This window comes from Dipodomys ordii, unplaced genomic scaffold (assembly GCF_000151885.1).
Source record: "Dipodomys ordii isolate 6190 unplaced genomic scaffold, Dord_2.0 Scaffold196, whole genome shotgun sequence".
Taxonomy (NCBI): domain Eukaryota; kingdom Metazoa; phylum Chordata; class Mammalia; order Rodentia; family Heteromyidae; genus Dipodomys; species Dipodomys ordii.
In genome coordinates, this window is record NW_012267412.1 from 1,454,043 (window position 1) to 1,474,824 (window position 20,782).

At 37.9% G+C, this 20,782-nt stretch overlaps 1 protein-coding gene across 3 annotated transcripts in view; it reads right to left on the bottom strand.

Moving 5' to 3' along the window:
• Positions 1-675: 675 nt before the first annotated feature.
• Positions 676-20,782, bottom strand: part of Tbccd1 (TBCC domain containing 1) — a 33,262-nt gene continuing 13,155 nt past the window's right edge. For all 3 annotated transcript variants that reach the window (XM_013034808.1, XM_013034809.1, XM_013034810.1), the window contains exons 3-8: positions 18,443-18,598; positions 12,883-13,249; positions 8,673-8,859; positions 8,048-8,542; positions 3,900-4,050; positions 676-1,269 (exon numbers count right to left, since the gene is read on the bottom strand). In XM_013034808.1, the coding sequence (XP_012890262.1) occupies positions 3,921-4,050; positions 8,048-8,542; positions 8,673-8,859; positions 12,883-13,249; positions 18,443-18,598 (1,335 nt within the window). In that variant the 3' untranslated portion in view covers positions 676-1,269; positions 3,900-3,920. The remainder of the gene's footprint in view (positions 1,270-3,899; positions 4,051-8,047; positions 8,543-8,672; positions 8,860-12,882; positions 13,250-18,442; positions 18,599-20,782) is intronic.

The window sequence follows — 20,782 nt, forward strand, 5'->3', positions numbered from 1 at the left end:
ATTTTTATAATGATACTCCAAAGGATGTATTATGGTCAGTTTAGAAAATGGCCACCATGCCTCAATATGATTACTGAGAAGTAAATATTGTTAAATGCTTAGAATTCGGAATTTTAAAGAAAGTATCTGATTAATACTGTTAAGTCCATTAACAATATCTAAAACACATTTCTCTTATTCCAGGTTTTTTTGTTTTGTTTTGGTTTTTTGTTGGTCGTGGGCCTGAACTCTTGGGCCTGGGCATTGTCCCTCAGCTCTTCAGCTCAAGGCTTGTGCTCTACCACTTGAGCCACAGTGCCATTTCCAGCTTTTTCTATTTATGTGGTGCTGAGGAATTGAACCCAGGGCCTCATGCATGCAAGGCAAGCACTTTACCACTGAGACACCTTCCCAGCCCCTCAAGTGGTTTTTTAATTGGTAATTTTAATGGGTAATTTTCTGCTTGCTTGAATTTTATCTTAAAAGTAAAAACTATGGAAGTTCAATTAGAATTAGCAAATATTCAGAAGATTTTTTTCCTTCAGAAATATATAAGCAGCCTTTCAAAAAGGCCAGATTCATATAAAAAATTTGAAATTATTTTCCTTTATCTTGAAGAATAGGGTTCTCCCAACCAAATGTCAACTTTACTTTGATACAATTTCACAGAATGATATTGGAAATCTTTTTTTATTAATTAAAAGTAAAGCTTTATCTTTTTAGTAAAAGGAGAAAATACTTTTTAGAGTTTATTGGAAATCTTAGGCAAACAAAAAATAAACATTTTTACATAATTTCACTAAGTTTCACACTTTGCAATCTAAAATATCTTTGTATAAAAACTATCTCTGCTTCATTTATACATTAACAAACTATACTTTCCTTTCAATTACTTTTAAAAAGGAGTAGCAATTTCCTCTTAAATAGTTACAAAGAACTACAGAACTGTTTTTAACTCCAGAAAGGATGAAATCTTTTCATCATACAAATTAAAATATGAAATAAAATCTCTATCTTATCACTTAAATATTAACATAGACATAGTAGGACTGCCTTCATCAACTTTTCCTTTAGCATCACCGTTTTCTGATGTTCATTAAACAGTATGTTTATATCAAAGTCAGAAGCTTAGGTAAAATTTAACCTCAGCAGTGACAAATGAGCATTGGATAGAAATGAAGTAAAGGTCTTAAATAAAAAGAAGAGCCCAAAGTCTTTTAGCAGCAAGAGTATCCAGGACCATTTTTGAAGAGGCAGCACTATCCTCCGCTCAGTCTCATGTTCAGAGTCCTGGAGATAACAAATGAAAAGCTAATATTAATAACAATTTTCTTTTTTTTTTTGGGTCTGGTCATGGGGCCTGAACTCTGGGCCTGGGCGCTGTCCCTCAGCTCTTCAGCTCAAGGCTAGCACTCTACCACTTGAGCCCAGCGCCACTTCCGGCTTTTTTCTTTTTGCTTATGTGGTGCTGAGGAATCGAACCCAGGGCCTCAGGCATGCAAGGCAAGCGCTCTACCACTGAACCACCTTCCCAGCCCCTGTCTGTGAGACTTTTAACTCACATTAACGAGCAAAAAGTCAGAAGCATGTGGTAGAGTGTCAGACTTGAGCTGAATTAAAGCTCTAGTACAAAACAAAATCAAATGCTGAAAACTTAATTCATAATAGCTGAAAAGTCGAAACAACCTTTATGCTGCCATAAAAAGGAACAAAGTATTGATTAATGTGACATGGACGAAGCTTGGAACCATTATGTCACAGGAAACTGGATTGGTGCCATTTATAGGCAGTGTCCAGAATATGCCAAAGTAGATTAATGGTAGTGAGGGTCTGGGGTAAGAGGAGAGGCAGGGACGTGGAGGGACTGCCAATTACAATGGGCTTAATTTTTATTTGTGAGGACAATATTCCAGATTTGAAAATGATGATGGTTGCACAAAGCTGAGAGAGTATATTAAAAGTCACTGAATTCTTCAGTTTAGCAAGATGAGTTTTATGTTGTATGAACTGTACCTCATTAAAAATAAAGAGTAAGTTTTCCTGGATGCCCATCTTGTCTCATTCTTCAAAGACATACATTGTTCACATTTTTTTTAAAAAAATGTCTTTCCAGAAATTTTCCAGGCTGACAATTAGCTTGTTTGTAGAAATCCTACCCATGCCCAATTTTTTCAAACATACAACATTTAAATTTTTCCCAAGTTCGAGATCAATCCACTTTTGTATGTTTAGACTAACTTCATTCTTTTAAAGATAAATTCCATGACATGGATGAATAAGTTCATTGGCATCAAGCCCTTTTCTAAGCAGCATTTGAGATGTTTCCAGCCCATCGTTATTTCAAACATGCTGCAGTGAGCAGCTTTTTAATGTAGATTTTTACAGGTTACAAATATTCAATTAGGAATAAATTTAGAGCAGTAGATGAGGACCATAATTAGTAACTTTTTGTTTTGTTTCTGGTTTTTTGGTGGTGGAGGTACTGGGATCTGAACTCAAGGTCGTATGCTTGCTAGGTAAGTGCTCTACCACTTGGGCCACTCCACTAGCCCACACATTACATTCTTGAAAAATGTTACGGATTTTAAGTGTTCTCATCATAAAAATGGTAACTCTGTGAGATAATTATGTATTAATTATATATAATATATAAACTATATTAATTAGCATTAGTCATTCCACAATGTGTATATATTTTTTAAAATTATATACAACATGATAAATGAATTAACAGGACAAAAAATTAAATAGGTTTTTTGTTGTTGTTGTTCATTGTGAAACTTGAACTCTGGGCCTCAGCGCTGTCCCTGAGCTTTTCAGCTCAAGTGCTCTCCTTCTTGAGCCACATGCCACTTCTGGTTTTCTGGTGGTTAACTGGAGATAGGAGTCTCATGGACTTTCCTGCCTGGGCTGGCTTTGAACCACAATCCTCAGCTCTCAGCTTTCCAATTAACAAGGATTACAGGCGTGAGCCACTGGCATCTGGCTTAAATAGGTTTTAAATTATGTGAGTTTATCTGCAAGTAATTTCAAGCAATAAAATTGCTAAGCAGTGTTTGTATTTTTAATTTTGATGTTGTCAAACCGCCCCCCAAAATGTCAAGAATTAAAAGGTTCTGGACTTGGGAGCATCTGGGCCTTTCAGATTAGGATGCTCAACTGGTAAAATTTATGTAAAATCTGAAACACTTCTTGTTTCAAGTATTTTAGTCAAGAGTTACTCCTCCCATAAGTTACGGTTCTTTATTTTTAAGTGAACATCCTTTCTCTATAATATTTTTCTATGAACTACCTATTTGTGTCCTTTATTTTTCCATTGTTGGTCTTTTAAAATGCTTTACTGAGTTTCACAAAAAAGTAACACTATAAACATTTTTATTTTAAAATGCTACATATTTGGATTAAATAATTTCCTATAAATTTGTCTAAATTCATGTTCTCTTATAGGATAAATCTGTGACTGTGTTCTAGGGTTCAGTTGTCAGCTCTTCATTTGGATTAGTTTTGATATAGTTCTCACATGTGTGATTAACAAAGATTGGCTAGTTTTATCAATTGGGTTGGAGGAGGATGGGACAAAGGAAAAGTATCTCAAAGAGAGAATAAAACTCAAAACTATGAGTAGAGACAAGTGGGATTTGTAGACAGCTGCGCCAAGCAAAGAACAAAAAAGCTAAAACTTGACTCTTATATTTGCTCAAAATTCTGTAGGCACCCCTTGAATATTTTGGTTGGCTTTTGGTGGTAAACATGGATAAGTATGCTGATGTGAATGGTGGAAAATTTTTTGAAGAGGTTCACCATGCTATGTGCTTAGTGGGGGGGGGGGGGGGGGGAAGAGGGGGAGGAGGGTATGCTTGGAAGATTTTACTCCAAAGAGTTTCTTTTAAAAGATCAAGTACTGTATTGTAAACGCCTACCTGAGATATGATGTCTGAGTTCTATCCTGCTGCTTGCTTGGAGCCTGCCGTAGGGGGTACAAGGCTGTCCAACTGTTGGCGATGTCCTGTATTAACCAGCCATTCATAAAACTTGTTCTCCACAAGTATCTGGAACTGCTTCCTTTGCTCCCTAAAGTCGCAATTAAAAGTAAAAATATGAGAATCCTAATCCTAATAGAACAATACTCATAAAGATTTTTTAAAGGGGGATTAGATAATGATGTCCTTTGTAAATACATACTATCAATTATTTATTGAGGATGGAATGCATATTGGGTACTATGCTGACAGAGGGCATATGTATAAAGAGACAGGGCAAGTCAAGCTACATGACTCTAGAGGGCACCATTTACATATTTAGTCTATGCCCCTGTGGACTGCAGGAAAGATAGATAAGAAGGAAAATAAATACATAGTCTTAAGTAGTTACTTATTGGGAAAAAGAGAGAGAGAGAGAGAGAAGGAACAGAGTACTAGGAATACTCTCTTAAGAAAAAGAAAGGCGGGGCTGGGAAGATGGCTCAGTGGTAGAGCACTTGCCTTGCATGCTCGAGGCCCTGGGTTCGATTCCTCAGCACCACATAAGAAAAAAGAAAAAAGCTGGAAGTGGCACTGTGGCTCAAGTGGTAGAGCGCTAGCCTTGAGCTGAAGAGCTGAGGGACAGCGCCCAGGCCCAGAGTTCAGGCCCCACGACTGGACCAAAAAAAAAAAGAAAAAGAAAGGCCTAAGATGATACCTGTACACAGGTCTGCCTAGAGCCATTAAGCAGAAGAAACAGAAATGATAAAGGCCCTAATATAATAACATGTTTATTATATTCCAGACAATAAAGAGAAGAGCAGTGCCTGATAGCCAGCAGCCACCTTCTCACTATCAGTTAGGTTCTTGCCTGTTGTGGTGTTGAACACCAACAATTCCACAGAGCACCAGCGTTAGACGGGCCACATTGCAATGATGATACACCAAAGCAAAGAGAACACTCTACAATTACCTTAATCTAGAAGAAAAATAAATATGGCTTAAGCCACAAAAATGACCAAACATCACCCTTTCCTTTTCTGATTGCTGCTTTACAACTATAACTTTAGTTCCACTTCATCTCCCCCTCCCTGCCTTACAAATAAAAAATATTAAGCTACCAATCATAAAATTATTCTCAGTCTCAAATCGCATCTAATCCACAACAAAGCCATGCTTATTTGAATTCTCCCCCAAATCATAGAACATGAGCCAGAAGCCAATGGCAAGCTATTCTAAACCACTTTTGTGAAATAAAGCACAGTTCTCTTTCTCCTTTTCCTTTTATCAGATGGTATAGTACCAAAATGGCTTTGAATTCTTCTGCATTCACTTCCCAAGTACTGGGATTATGGGTGAGTCACCTCACTAGGTCCTCACTCTCTATGTTACAACTAAGATCAAGAGAGGAAACATGACACATTCCAAGGGTTACATAGTTGGTGACATGGTAATACAAAGAATAACACCTTAAAATCTAATCCACCTAAGAGATCTAATAAAAATAAGCATTTCATTCATTATGAAATAGCTGTTCATCAGAAAATAGAGTATTTTTAAATGGCTGCTATTTTCTAAGATAATGACAACCAGAAAGGAAAAAAATACAAAAAAGGAGCCCAATTTTTAAAGAGTTTTTGTAAGCTGTATTAGAAACTGAATAAAGAAAGTATAAAGAGGAGTTGGGAAGGTGGCTCAGTGGTAGAGTGCTTACCTTGCATGCATGAGGCCCTGGGTTCGATTCCTCAGTACCACATAAGAAAAAAGAAAAAAGCTGGAAGTGGCACTGTGGCTCAAGTGGTAGAGTGCTAGCCTTGAGCTGAAGAGCTGAGGGACAGCGCCCAGGCCCAGAGTTCAGGCCCCATGACTGGACCCCCCCCCAAAAAAAAGTATAAAGAAATGTATATAGATTCCCAAAACAATTTTGAACTCTTAAACTAGATCATCTTCAAATTGGCAAGATTTAAATGCCACCACACTACCATTTTAGCACTGAATTTGCTAATGAATAAAATTTGTACACCTACACAATTGTACAATCATCATTCTATTTATTTATTTTCTACAGAACTGGTATTTAAACTGAGGCTTGCTAGGCATGGGCTGTACCACATGAGCTACAATCAGTCCTCCAACATTATTTATTCTGAGAAGCTTCTAATTGTTAAGTTGTAGTTTCTGTGGATGAAATTGATTCAAAAAAATTTTCTGACAGGTACTGTTGCACATGCATATAAACCCAGCACTCAGGAAGCAGAGAAAAGGATCACAAGTTCAAGCCCAGAATGGGCTATACAACAAGACACTGTCTCAAGCATCCAAAAATAACAACAACAAAATTTCTAAGTGGGCTTCAATTTTTAGGATTTATTTTTGTCTTGTTCACAAACTTTCGCACTGAGCTCTGCCTCTTATCAAAGTAAGAAGCATCTCTATCTTTCTTCTTTACACTCTAGTCCAGTTCACTGAAAGTCCAGACATACCATTTACTTTTCTTTCCCAAATCTCTTCAGTCTTCATGTGCCAACCATATTACTTTATACATTTTTACACTGCCACAGCACCTAAGTGGTTTGCATCTTGTAGGCATTCTATAAATATTACTGAATAAATGAAATGAATGTCTCTACCATTTTAAACATCTTTTCATGACTTTTCTTACTTAATTCTATTTATGTCTAACTTTCACTGCCTAGTTTTCAAGCTGTGACACAAGCTGGCTCAATGTCCCCATTAAGTTTAAATTCCCAGTATTTCATACCTAAAATCCTGTCTTAGCTACTGATTCCCAGAAAACACAAGCTTCTGCTCCCACAACTGCTTCTTGACAGCTACTATGAAGTATTTATCTCAGTCTCTTCACATGTGCAAACTTCTTGTTTTTCAAGGCCCATTACAAATCCTATTTCCTCCACAAGGCTTCTTTGGCTACCTATACTGATACCTTCTGAGAAAATCTCTACAAGCCATGATGTGTCCCTGGCCTCTGGAGGTCAAAGACAAATACCTTTGAAATAAAATCCTGATATGAAAATATTCACAGCCATCTATAATCCTAAGCATGTAACTAAAACCAAGGTATTTTAGCACTCCCAAAGTAGAATGAGATCAGTAACTAATTACTGAGTAAATTTAGATTTAAAACCACTATACTTTTTTATATTTTACCAATGATTATGGAAAATTTTGACAAAAACTAGCCTTAGTCCCTGGATGAACTTGGGACAGCCTTGGATAGCTTTGTGGTGTGGTAAAACCAGGGAAATCTGTGTTTTTAACAAGCCCCTGGGAAGATTCCCATGCATAGCCACATTTGAGAACTAATATGGTATATTAACAACTAAAATAAACTCACTTAAGATCGTATTATGTGGCATAATTTTTTCTTTTTGATGGCACTAGGGTTTGAACTCAAAGCCTTGCATTTGTAGGGCATGCATTCTACCACTTAAACTATGCCCCAAATTCTTTTTGCTGTATTTATTTTTGACTAGGTCCTTGCATTTATGTCCAGGCCAGCCTAGATCATAATCTACCTATGTGTGTTTCCCATGCAGCTGGGATGAAAGGCACACCACCAGGTAGACACAGGGTCTCAAGAACTTTCTGCCTCCACTAGCTTCAGAATGAAGATCCTCCCAATCTCTGTCTCCCAAGTAGCTAGGTATATAGGTATGAGCCACTGCACCTGACCTTATGTGGCATATTCTACATAAGACTTAATTCATGTAAGTCTCCTATCTGCCAACTAAACTCAGGCTTTCATTTTTGGTTTTTTAAGACAGGATCTTGTTATGTAGTGCAAGGTGGCCTCAAATTTGCTGTGCAATCCAGGATGACCTTGAACTCATGTTCCTCCTGCTTAACTTCTTAACTGCATGTACTACCATGCCCAGAAAAACTTAAATATTTTTCTTAAAACAATACCTGAATACCTCCCAAATTCTCATTCTCCAAACATAGTGCCTAAAATACTGCTTGAAACCAAAGTTGTAGCAAAAGATATACTGTATTTTATTAGTTACTTTGGCATAGATATAAAAATGTAGCTTAATTAGTCCTCTCATGAAGTTTCATGTAAATACAAATATCACCTTCAGAAAACTCACTTTGTCAAACGAGCCTCCTTCACAGTTTTCTGCCAGATCTGTATCTTCTGTTCTCTTTGAGCCAGTGCTTTCTGATAGGCAGGTGGAAGACCTCCAGGTATCTCCGTTGTATCCCCTTCCATTTCAAAGGGGATAATAAATACATAGAATTCACAAGGTGGTAAGAGTCGGAAGACATTGTTGCTGTTCTCTCTGCACACAACCATTGGATTATCCCAATAGTTAGGCACTGTAGCAAGACCAGTTCTGGCCATGTGGTCCTCCAGCATTGGGTAATGAGTATGAAAGGGTGCAAAAGTTACTCTCTGGTTTCCAGAGAGAATAAGTGGGCGTGAAGGTGTCAGAAGATGAAAGACACAATCTGTTGTCGAAGAGACGGACAAACGATGGCAAATTGCAATGACTTTAACATTGTCACAGCCATGGAGGTGAAGAGCAGTCTCTACAGGGCCCAAGACAAAGGTGCTATTCCTGCACTTCTCAATTGTCACAGATCTGAAATCAATTTTAAATGAGGTTAATTCCTCTGAATAAGGAATAAAAAAAAAGTCCTGATGAAAAAAAGGATTAATTCTATTTTAAAAGAAATATCAAAATGCCAGAATTTGAAGAGGACTATGCTTACCGTAAGGGAGACAGCAGATATATAAAAGATTCATTGCACCGATGAATCCTGACATGTGCTCCTACCAGAGTATCAGAACTCTTTGCCAATGTCTGCTTGTAAACCTGGCTCATTACCACCATGCGGTGCCTTTCAGGGGCCACATGAGAATTGCAAGCAATCTTGGCTCTTTTGGTCAAACCATCAACTATTTAAAAAACAAAAACAAAAAACCCATAAGCAAGACAGTTTTGAATCAAAGTGAAGTACCACACAAGGTTACACAAATCCTTGTTTACACTTAGATAACGTGAGAAAAAAAGCATATCTGAGTACTGGATAAAATGGTGTTAACTATACTACTTTCTCTGTATTTGTAATTGTTCATGATCTGTTATACATTATTTTTATTTTATTGTAAAGGTGCTGTACAGAGGGGTTACAGTTATATAATTAAGGGAATGAGTACATTTCTTTTTCCTTTTTTTTTGGTTGGTTGTGGGGCTTGAACTCTGGGCTTGGGCGCTGTCCCTCAGCTCTTCAGCTCAAGGCGAGCGCTCTACTGCTTGAGCCACAGTGCCACTTCTGATTTTCTAGTGGTTTATTGGAGATAAGAGTCTCACAGCCTTTCCTGCCCTGGCTGGCTTTGTATTGTGGTCCTCAGATCTCAGCTTCCTGAGTAGCTAGGATTATAGGCAGTAAGTACATTTCTTGTCAAACATTGTTACCTACTCCTTTGTTTTTCTCCCAGTGTGCTTTCCTCCCCACCTCCCCCTGAAGTTGTAAAGTTTATTTCCAATAAACATAGTGTCTTGTGAGTATCACTGTTGCTTGGGTCATCCTATGTCTTTTTTCACCATTTTGTTATTCCCTTTCCCTTCCTCAAGTCAGATAAATGTATATACAAGACACAGGGTACCAGAATCAAAGACAGTGATTGCCAGGGATAAACCAAAGGGAAAAAGAAAAATGAAATAAAATACATTGATAACAAGGTCAATAACCAAAAAAAAAAATAAGACCTGTTGTTTCCATGTCTTAGAGTTTATTTTGATTAGCATCATTTTATATGGTCATATGTACATAGCTACTGAGCTATTGTGATCCTCTGCTAGGACCATCCTAGACATATACTAATTATTACAAATGAAGGAAACAATGGTGTCTATGTTTCTTTGGGTCTGGCTATAAAATTTTAAAATCTATAATCCATTTATTGTGAGACCTAAGCTTTTATCTTGTCTTCCTTTTAAGTAATATTTCTACAGTCTCATGGCCAGTGAAGGGGTATGACTGGCCTAACACAAATACTTTCTCATCTTTATTATTATCCCAACCACAGGCAACCTCTCTTAAGTTGCCATAATAGTCATGATAACATAATGATACTGATGGCATCATTTCATGAAGTCAAGCTGAGGTCATGTCTTTACTTCCAAGATTATTACTACCAGATGTTGTCATACCTGGGTATGGGTATAACCATTATATACAATGTCTTACCCAAACTGACACCAAAAACATATTTCTGTTCCTCTCCCAATATGGTCCCAACATTATGAACCTTGCTTCTCAGCCTGTACTTGTCTGTAAGCCTTGGGACACTCTTAGTATATAAGTGAGAATGAAATCAGCTAAATTAAGGGGACAATGGGGTTAGAAGACATAGGGAATGATGAAAGTGGTGACATTGATCAAGATACACTATAGTAAAAAAAATACACTGTAGTGATAAAGTGACATATTGAATTGAAATTTTTGTACAAACTACTTAAAGATAATCTTTAATTTTTAAAAGTTCAGTTATAATTCACTACACAGAATTATTTTTAAATGATATATGTATCATATAATAGTTACTGTAGAAAAATAATTGTAAGAGGAAAAATAATTGTAAAAGAAAAAAATTATGTAATTGTAACCCCTCTGTACAGTATTTTCACAATAAAAAATTAAAATTAAAATTAAAAAAAAAGAAAAAAATTACATTTGCAATCCTTCTATCGCTGCAAACATTTTAGGGTAATCCTGAGGTTGAATATTCTTTTTTTTTCCCCTTTAGTGTGGACCCAAACATATCTAAGCCTATATTCTTTTATGAACACAAGAATTATATACTTATAGTGTCCTTACATCATCTGAGAGTCTGAGTTTATAGAGAATAGTTTGATTGGATATAGAATTCTTGGGTTACAATTTTTTTTTTTAGTACTACAGTTTGAACTCAGTCCATTGTGTTGTCTAGACAGGCCCTCTACTGCTTGAGCTATCCCTCCAGCCCTTTTTGCTCTGGATAAATTTTTTTTTTTTTGGGTCGGGTCGTGGGGTCTGAACTCTGGGCCTGGCCGCTGTCCCTCAGCTCTTCAGCTCAAAGCTAGCGCTCTACCACTTGAGCCACAGCGCCACTTCCGGCTTTTTCTTTTTTGCTTATGTGGTGCTGAGGAATCGAACCCAGGGCCTCATGCATGCAAGGCAAACGCTCTGCCACTGAGCCATCTTCCCAGCCCTCTAGATAATTTTTTGATAGAATCTTACTCTTTCTCAAAGCTGGCCCAGAGGTGATAAGATATGCACCACCAGGCCTAGCTTTTCTTGTTGAGATGGCATGCTCATAACTTTTTCTTTTGGCCTGAGTTAGCATGGAACTGAAATCATTCCAATTGAAGCTTTATCAAAAAGTTGAGATACAAGGATATGCCACCACACACAGGGATTTGAGATGGTGCTTCATAAACATTTTGCCTGGGTTGGCCTCAAAAAGCCATTCTCTGATCTCAGCCTCTGGAGTAGCTAGGATCATTAGTATGAATCTGGCTGGATTACAATCTTTCTGCTCTAGATTTGTATGTAGTATTCAATTGTTTTCTATTTTTAGTGTTATAACATTTTTGCATATTCTGGGGTGTGTACCTCAGTACCCTGATAGGAGGATTATAAAATGAGTTTTGTTTTCTATCTTTACAGTTATTTTCTATAACCACACATTTGGTTGTATACTTGGCATGCCTGAAACCAAGTTCAATCCCACATACCCTTCAAAACAAACTGTCACAAAACTCATATTAAAAAAAATATGTATATACAGGACTGGGAATGTGGTTCAGTGGTAGAGTGCTTGCCTCGCATGCATGAAGCCCTGGGTTCAATTCCTCAGTGCCACATACACAGAAAAAGCTGGAAGTGGCGCTGTGGCTCAAGTGGTAGAGCATTAGCCTTGAGCAAAAGAAGCTGAGGGACAGTGCCCAGGCCCTGAATTCAAGACTGAAGACTGGCAAAAAAATAAATAAATAAATAAATAATGTATATATATATATATATATATATATATATATATATGTACAATTTATATGAAAGCTATTTTTTCTTTGTCTTTGAAATTCAGAGATAGCAGTATGATCTAGCGCAAGCTTTTTTCTCCATTGATTTTTGTCAGTCACTTGCTTCAGTAGTACCAAACTCTTCTCTTAAAACTTATGCATAAGCCCAGGAGTCATACAATAACTGAACCTATCCACTTAGCCATAGCAAGACTACCAGGAATAACACTTGATGAAATCAATGCCAGATACTCTCGTTACTAACATACTTTCCAATTTAGAAACATCCCCTTGTTGTGTGTGTGGACTAAGAAAAGACTTTTTCTCTTCACCAACTCTCTTTGGGGTTGTTGCTATAGGATGGCCAAATTCCATTGTATAGAAAACTTTAAAAAGTCTCAAGCAAGTGAACAAGAGAAAGAGAGAGACAGAGACAGAGAAGCACAACAAAGAGAGGACTATCTGTAGGTAGAATTGTGTCAACTGTGAGCAAAAGGGCCCTAACTCTTTGAAAAGGGCCCTAGCTCTTTGAGACTACTGTTGTTGAAGACACTAATCTTTTTCTTTCTTATAGTAACACTGGGGAAAAAAATTTTTTTTTAGACGGGTCTATTCCTAGCTACAGAAGGCTGAGATCTGAGGATTGCAGTTCAAAGCCAGTCTCAGACAGGAAAGTCCATAATACTCATCTCCAAGTAACTATCAGAAAAACAGAAGTGGAGCTATGGCTCAAAGTGCTATAGGACTAGCCTTGAGCAAAAGAGCTCAGGAATAGTGCCCAGGCCCTGAGGTCAAGCTCCAGGACTGACAAAAATGAAGAATTTTAGATCCTCTACAAAAGATATATAACATTAATATACCAGGAAACAATGGACTGTCATTCAATTCAATATTGGCCAAAATATAAAAAATACCTTGGTGAGCCCAAGCCAATTTTTTTCCAGATTTGAGGCAAGCAGATGTACCAAATGGATTCCCAGTCAAACAGGCTCTCAACCATGCTTGCAGCTTGTAGAAAGAGAAAGTCTTAGAGATCTTTGAGAAGCCACTTTCTGCATGTAGTGGTTGCCACAGGGCAAGTTCATGTAGAGGATAAACCTTCTTGGCTCTACTCACTGTGCCTTCAATAAGAAAGCTAAGGGCCACAACAGCTTCTCGAGAAACTAGACTATTATGGGTTGAATGAAAAGATGCTGTGAGTTGTTCTGGATCTAACAGCAATTCAAGGAGATCTGACAGATGATCATAGACAAAAGCCTGGTGACTGTAATCATTCCAATTCTGAAAAAAAATAATAAAAAGCAATTTTTATTAACAAAGAGATTCTGTAAAATACAGATTTTACATTTAATTATCCTGCATTTACATGCCACCTCATTCCCCAAGACTCAATTAAATGACTATACAGAAAAACCTTTTTGTGTGGATGAGTAAAAGCAGATTCTACTTCCATGTTAACTAATTCAAAAGTAATACAGGTTGAATATTCTTTGTCGAAAGGTCCTGGAATGGGAAGTGTTAGGGATTTTGGAAATTTTCATTACTTGAGGGATTTTGCATTTATACAGGAGGCATCTTGAAGATGGGACCAAACCTATACATGAAATTAGTTTGCTTCATATACTTTATACACACAACCTGGTGGGAATTTTACTTTTAATGCACTCATATTCTGACTATTATCATCTGAAGTCAGCTATGGAATTTTCTATTTATGACACCATATTAGTATTCAAAAAGTTTCAGACTGTGGAGCATTTCAGTTTCTATTTTTTTTTTTTTGGTCGGTCGCGGGGCTTGAACTCTGGGCCTGGGCACTGTCTCTGCACTCTTAAGCTCAAGGCAAGCACTCTACTGCTTGAGCTATAGCACCACTTCCGGTTTTCCGGTGGTTTATTGGAACTAAGAGTCTCACAGACTTTCCTGCTCGGGCTGACTGAACTGTGATCCTCAGATCTCAGCCTCCTAAGTAGCTAGGATTACAGGTGTGAGTCACCAGCGCCCAGCTCTAATTTTTTAATTAAGAATATGAACCTGTACTAATAATTAGCCACTAGTGTGTGCTAAGCATTGTTATACAAACTTTTAAATTCTAACAATCCTAAAATAGATGCCATTATCACATCCATTTTAGAAATGAAGAATGAAGACAGATAGGTTAAGATATTTGTCCAAAGTCACACAGCTGGTAAATTGCAGAATAAACTTAAACAAAGTCGGCATTCAATGAAGCACCGGGTTTCCATCTCAAATTATAGAAAGAATTGCAAATTCTATTGGATGAAATGGTGTTACTAAAGTGACTAAAGAGAGACTATAACCTAGGAATAGCCTTCATTTTTTTTTTTTTGGTTGTGGGGCTTGAACTCAGGGCTTGGGTGCTGTCCATGCGCTCTTCAGCTCAAGGTGAGCGCTCTGCCACTTGAGCCACAGTGCCACTTCCAATTTTCTAGGGGTTTATTGGAGATAAGAGTCTCGTGGAATTTCCTGCCTGGGCTGGCTCTGAACCAGATCTCAGCCTCCTTAGTAGCTAGGATTACAGGCATGAACCACCAGCGTTTGGCTGATGTCCTAGTGATTTGGGCTCATTTATTTGCAAGATTCTTTGTGAGCATCTCTTAGCAAGCATAATATTAAACAATGAATCTTGAGTAAGACATAGCTCCTGGCTTCAAGGAACTCGAGTCTATACATGTGAAGATAATATAAATATATAAGCACAGCACACAGAGTTAGGATCTACCTGCTGAGAGATCTGTAAATACATTCTATGAGCATGAGAGAAACTACTAACTCCACCTGGGAGAAAAATTTATGGCAGTGTTGTTTGAATATTCCTGATTGATGTTGGCAGTTAAAAGCAAACAGATAAAGGGGGAAAGTCACTCAGGACACAGGAAAAAGCATATACCAAGGTCTATAGAAGTAAAAGTACTGCTTTGTTCAGAGAACTTGAAGTTCTGGGTGGGGTAGGTAGCATGCTTGCAGGTGTCAACTGAATGATAGGCAGGGACCAATCATAAAAGGCCTGTGTAAATACTTAACACCTAGGCTCTGTTTGGTGTGCAGGGACTTTCAAACTATGTTCTATATAGTTATACTTTCTCTTCTTTTCTCTTATTCTCTTTTTGTAGTATTGTAGCTTATACTTGTTAGGCAGGTGCTCTACCTCTGAAGCCACCCTTCTAGCCCTATACTTTTTTAAATAATAAATTCTCATTTGAATACCAAAGAAAATAGATAAAAGCTGTCTTCAGTTAAATCTGCTCTTCCTCCTTACTGCACTGCCTCTCGGCTCCTCAAAGTAGTAGTCCTTGATGTGGCTCTGTGACAGCAACAATGGTAATGATTCATTCACCTACAGAGTTTAGGCAGAAGATGAATATACTGTGTCTGCACTGTATAAAGTCCAGTGTGGTTGGAATCAATTATGACCTCTTGAAATCAAAAGCAAAAGGGGGGGGGGAATGTCTGATAAAAAAAATCCTAGATAAAAATACAGCAGAGAAAAAAAAAATACAGCAGAGGAGCCCATCAGTTATACTGGACATTGATGCAAGTGAACTAAGCCACTCAAGGGCAGTGATGGGAGGGAGGGGAGGAGAAAGAGGGAACCACTATACTAAGCCAAAGGAAAGAAATGTACATATCACCCGATTTATAAAAAAAATTGTTGTGTTGTTAAAGGTCATAAACAATGTAGCTTAAAATAATGATGACTATCATTATCAAGATTAAAAGGTGTTTGTGGGGGGGAAAAGCCTAGATGTGAGAAAAGAGACAGATTAAAGACAGTCTGAAGCAGAAATGGAAAGATTTGACAATTACAGAGAGATAGTATAGGTAGGCTGGTGATAATTTTCACTAGTATAGGCAGTACATGATGCTAACTCAAGTAAAAGTAGAGTTTAGTATAGAGTTATAATTATCTCACAAACTAGAAGCAAGCCTCATAGAACTGGAAAGTCATCTGTAATCTTCTCTTTCAGAATGGCTTTTTGCATGTCTTTTTTCTGATAAGCAGCATTCTGTGCTTCACTGATTATTTCAGAGTCTCTCATCTCTCATAACTAGGTCGCTCATTAGTATGGTGGCTATTCTAATAGATCCCAATGCCTCAGGAATTTTTACCTCAAGTACACATTACCAACTGCTAATTTCTTCAGTCTCTAAAGAGGACTGATGGCCCCATATCATCATTTTAAATTGGACCAATTTCAAATATATAGCAATGAGAATTAGGTATATTAAAGACTCTGAAATTGGAGGATTGCCTGAGACCAGTTTGGGCAATGCAGTGAGACCCCATCTAAAAAGCAAACATAAGAAGTAGAATATAAGCCAGGAGCCGGTGGCTAATGCCTGTAATCCTAGCTACTCAGGAGGCTGAGATCTGAGGATCGCAGTTCAAAGCCAGCTCAGGCAGGAAAGTCTGTGAGACTCTTATCTCCAATAAACACTCAGAAAAACTGGAAGTGGCGCTGTAGCTCAAGTAGTAGAGTTCTCGCCTTGAGCTGAAGAGCTGAGGGACAGCGCTCAGGCCCAGAGTTCAAGCCCCACGACCAACAACAACAACAAAAAGAAGTAGAGGGCCTGGGAAGGTGGCTCAGTGGTAGAGTGCTTGCCCTGCATGCCTGAGGCCCTGGGTTCAATTCCTCAGCACCACAGAAGCAGAAAAAGCCAGAAGTGGCAGTGTGGCTCAAGTGATAGATTGCTTGCCTTGAGCTGAAGAGTTGAGGGTGCCAGGACCAGTGCCCAGTGTTCAGGCTCCATGATCGACATTAAAAAAAAAAAAAAGAAGTAGAATATAAAGCAATGGATGAGCTACTCGATTCACTTGCCCATTCCCAGCCTAATCAATTACTTGAATAGGTCATGCCATATCACAAAGCAGAACCACCTTTTGTTGGTGCTTATTATGCAACAAATCCTGTGCCAATGTAAACTTTCTGAATTCAGAAAGAAGTCAGAAAGAGGCATTCTTTTCCTATTTGGAGAAGGGAAGCCAAGGCCTAGAAAAGTTAACATGCCTAAAATCATGTAATTTTTAGTAGTAAAGCCAGACTTGAACGCAGTCTATTTTGACTAAAAACATTATCTCTTAATGTACTCATTTAGCAGGAGCTTCATCTGGAGAGAGCACCCAATGACTGTATGTCAATACATTTAGACTGAGATAGCCTAAACTTAAAGCATAGCTTTAACTGAAGAGGTAAATATAGAGCAAGAGCACTTGTGTGGATGCAAACCCAGTAGTCACCAAGCTATATGAAGTCCTAAGAGCAGAGGTGATTCCAACAAATGTTTATCTTAAGAAGAGAAAACACAGACTCTTGGAGACACGTAAGGGACTATAGCAGAACCAAGAGGGTATAGCATCATGAAATATATGAGAAACATTTAAAATATTACAGAAAGGTGAAAATCATGTAAACATATTTGCAAAAATAGAAAGAAAAAGCAGTAAGACATTTTCCAAGAAAACTCTCGTTTGACAGTTAAAAGTTGTCAGAGCACATTCAATTATTCATACGTGACTAAACAACATAAGAAGATATTTTTATAGAAATCTTTTCAGTAGATTCTAATAGATTTTGTAGTCCTGACATCTCATTTACCCTTTCCAAATCCATAAGCATTTGCAAAAATGGGAGAACTGTGAGAATACAGTGAATAACTTGTCCAAATACCATGTAAGTGACTTTTATACCAGTTAAGGAACTGAATCACTACTCTCTTTTGATTTAGTACCTGCACTGATTTTGTTTTATTATAAGAAAAAAACTAAAAGGAAATAATAAGCAATTAATTCACTGGCCTATATAAGGCTTTTTTTTTTTTTAGACAGGATCTTGCTATAGTCTAGATTGGTGTTGAATTCTCCATCCTTCTCCCTTAGCCTCCCAAATGCTGAGATCACAGGTATGTACCACCATATCCATCTTCATTCTAACAAAATTATTTTTTGTGTGCCAGTTCTTGGGGCTTGAACCCACTCAGGGCCTGGGTGCTGTCTCTGAGCTTTTTTGCTTAAGATCAGCATTCTACCACTTGAGCCACAGTTCCACAGTCCAGTTTGGTGGTTAACTGGAGTTAAGAGTCTTGTGGACTTTCCTGCCCAGGACAGCTTCAAACCACCATTCTCAGATCTCCGCCTATTGAGTAGTTACGATTACAGGTGTGACCCACTGGCATCTAGCTATTCTAACATAATTTTTAATTAAGGTAATTTTTTTTTCCAGTTGTGGGGCCTGAACTCTGGGCCTGGGCACTGTCCCTCAGCAATTCAACTCAAGTCTAGTGCTCTACCATTGAGCCATAGCTTTCCTTCTGGCTTTTTCTGCTTATGTGGTACTAAAGAATCAAACCCAGGGCTTCATGCATGCAAGGCAAGCATTCTACCACTGAGCCACCTTCCCAGTCCAAGGTGAATCATCTTTAAAATGGCCTCTTTCTCCAAAATATAAACAGTACCTTATTATGACAGCTGGATTTTTCAGTCAGGTCAGGAGACTGAGATCTGTTTCTGGGACTAGGCCACTCTTCTCCAATCAAAGATGTTCGTAGAGAAAGCTTGTTTAATTGTTGTATGTATAAGAAAAGCAGAAACTGTAGGGTGTCCACTGAAAGCTATTCAACAAGAAAACAAGATAAATGTATCTTTAAACACCACCAATTATGAGTTTACAACTAACATAGCACAGTAAACTGAATTCACAGTTGCTGATACTAAATAAACAAATTCAGAAACAATGATAATATCCTCCCCCCACGTGTGTGTGTGCGTGTGTGTGTGTGTGTGTGTGTGTGTGAAGTCCAGATGGAAGAATTTCTAAAGCTAAATAACTGGGACCACTTACCTTCACTGAAAATCAGAGAAATTTTCTCCCAGGGTTAATGAAGAGGAAAGGATTAAGTACATACTTTTAAAAAGTATACTATTTCAGAAGTGTAGTTTAAAAAAGAAAAAAAAGAAGAAAGAAAAAGAAAAACCCAAGGAATCTGAATAAATGAATAAATGGAAACAAAAAACAAAAAGTAAATCTGGTCAATACAAAAAGGTTTAGCCCAAGGCTGACATACTAACCAAGAAAGTTTAGTATTATCAGTATAGTATATGAAACTTTATGTAATTTCTTGGTGTAGGTAAATAGGACGCAGGCTTTCACAAAATTCCTAGGAAGTTGTTTAAGGAAAGGGAAGAAATAGGCATGGGGATGCTTGTAATAGCAGCATTTGGGAGACTGAAGCAGGAGGATTGTGAGGTTTGGCTGTTTGTTATGTTTTGTTTTATTTTGGTGGTCATGGAACTTGAACCCTGGGCCTGGGCACTGTCCCTCGGCTCTTCAGCTCAAGGCTAGCTCTACCACTTGAGCCACAGCGCCTCTTCCAGTTTTCTGGTGATTAACTGAAGATAGAGTCTCATGGACTGGATTGTATTGCCTGGGCTGGCTTCGAACCATGATCCTCAGATCTCAGCCTCCTGAGTAGCTAGGATTGCAGGAGTGAGTCACTGGCACCCGGCTAAGATTTTGATTTTATCACTACTAAGCTAGACTCTATCTTTACCGCAACAAAAAGTAAACAAAAAACACTACTGGCCTTATAGATATGTAAACTTATTTTTTATGTGAGGAACGGTATGATTTGAAGCTCATGATTATCCTCATATACTCTGTCCCCACACCTACACAGGAAAGGTAAAACATTATAATCCCCCTGATTCCAAACTACCACTATCTGAACTGAAAAATACAGACTTGATGGCTCACATTTATTCAATGAACTGTCAATGTAGAGACCCACAAATGCTTGCATTATGTAAATTTTTATTTTCTTAAAGTTTGTGAGATAACCATAGATTTACATGCAGGTGTACAAATATCCCATATATTCTTTATCTAGTTTCTCATTTTCTAAGGCTATAGTACAATACCATAATTAGGATGCTGACATTTAAACAGTCAAGATACAAAACATTGGGATCAACACAGATATGTCTTATGTTGCCCTTTACAGACGCATTCACTTCCTTGCTAATCCTTTTTCTTTTCTCTTATATCTGTAATTTCCGTCATTTTGAAACTATTATATACATGGACTCATATAGCCTGCAACCTTTGGGGACTGGGGTTTTTTTTGTTTTCACTTTGCAACTCCTTGATTTTCTGCATATTTCCATTTTAATAATTATTTGTTAAAACATTTCTTCAGTATCCACATGAGATTATAATGTTCTATTTTTTTTTGGGGGGGGGGACCCGGTCGTGGGGCCTGAACTCTGGGCCTGGGAGCTGTCCCTCAGCTCTTCAGCTTAAGACTAGCACGCTACCACTTGAGCCATGGCACCACTTCCGGCTTTTTTTTTTCTGCTTATGTGGTGCTGAGGAATTGAACCCAGGGCCTCATGTATACATGGCAAGTGCTCTACCACTAAGCCACCTTCTCAGCCCTGTAATGTTCTATTTTTGTAGACAATCTAACTAATAAAAAATATGGTACACAAGCACTCATTTCCCTAGTGCAAGTGACCCCTACATAACCTAGGATAATACCGGTACTCACTAAATACTTGATTAATGAATACTCCAATGACCTTCCCTTCTTGGTTTTATGTCAAGTCTCTTCAATTTCTAAAAACCTAGTTTAGATACAATCCTATGTAAGAGAGACCAGGTAGATGCTAACCACTTTTCCTCCTTTTTCAGTGTAATTAGATAGCATTTCCTAGCCTCCCTTACAGTTAGATACAAATGAATTGTAATCAAGTGAATGTAGGTGAATTTATACTTTTAAGCCTGACCCAAAAATTCT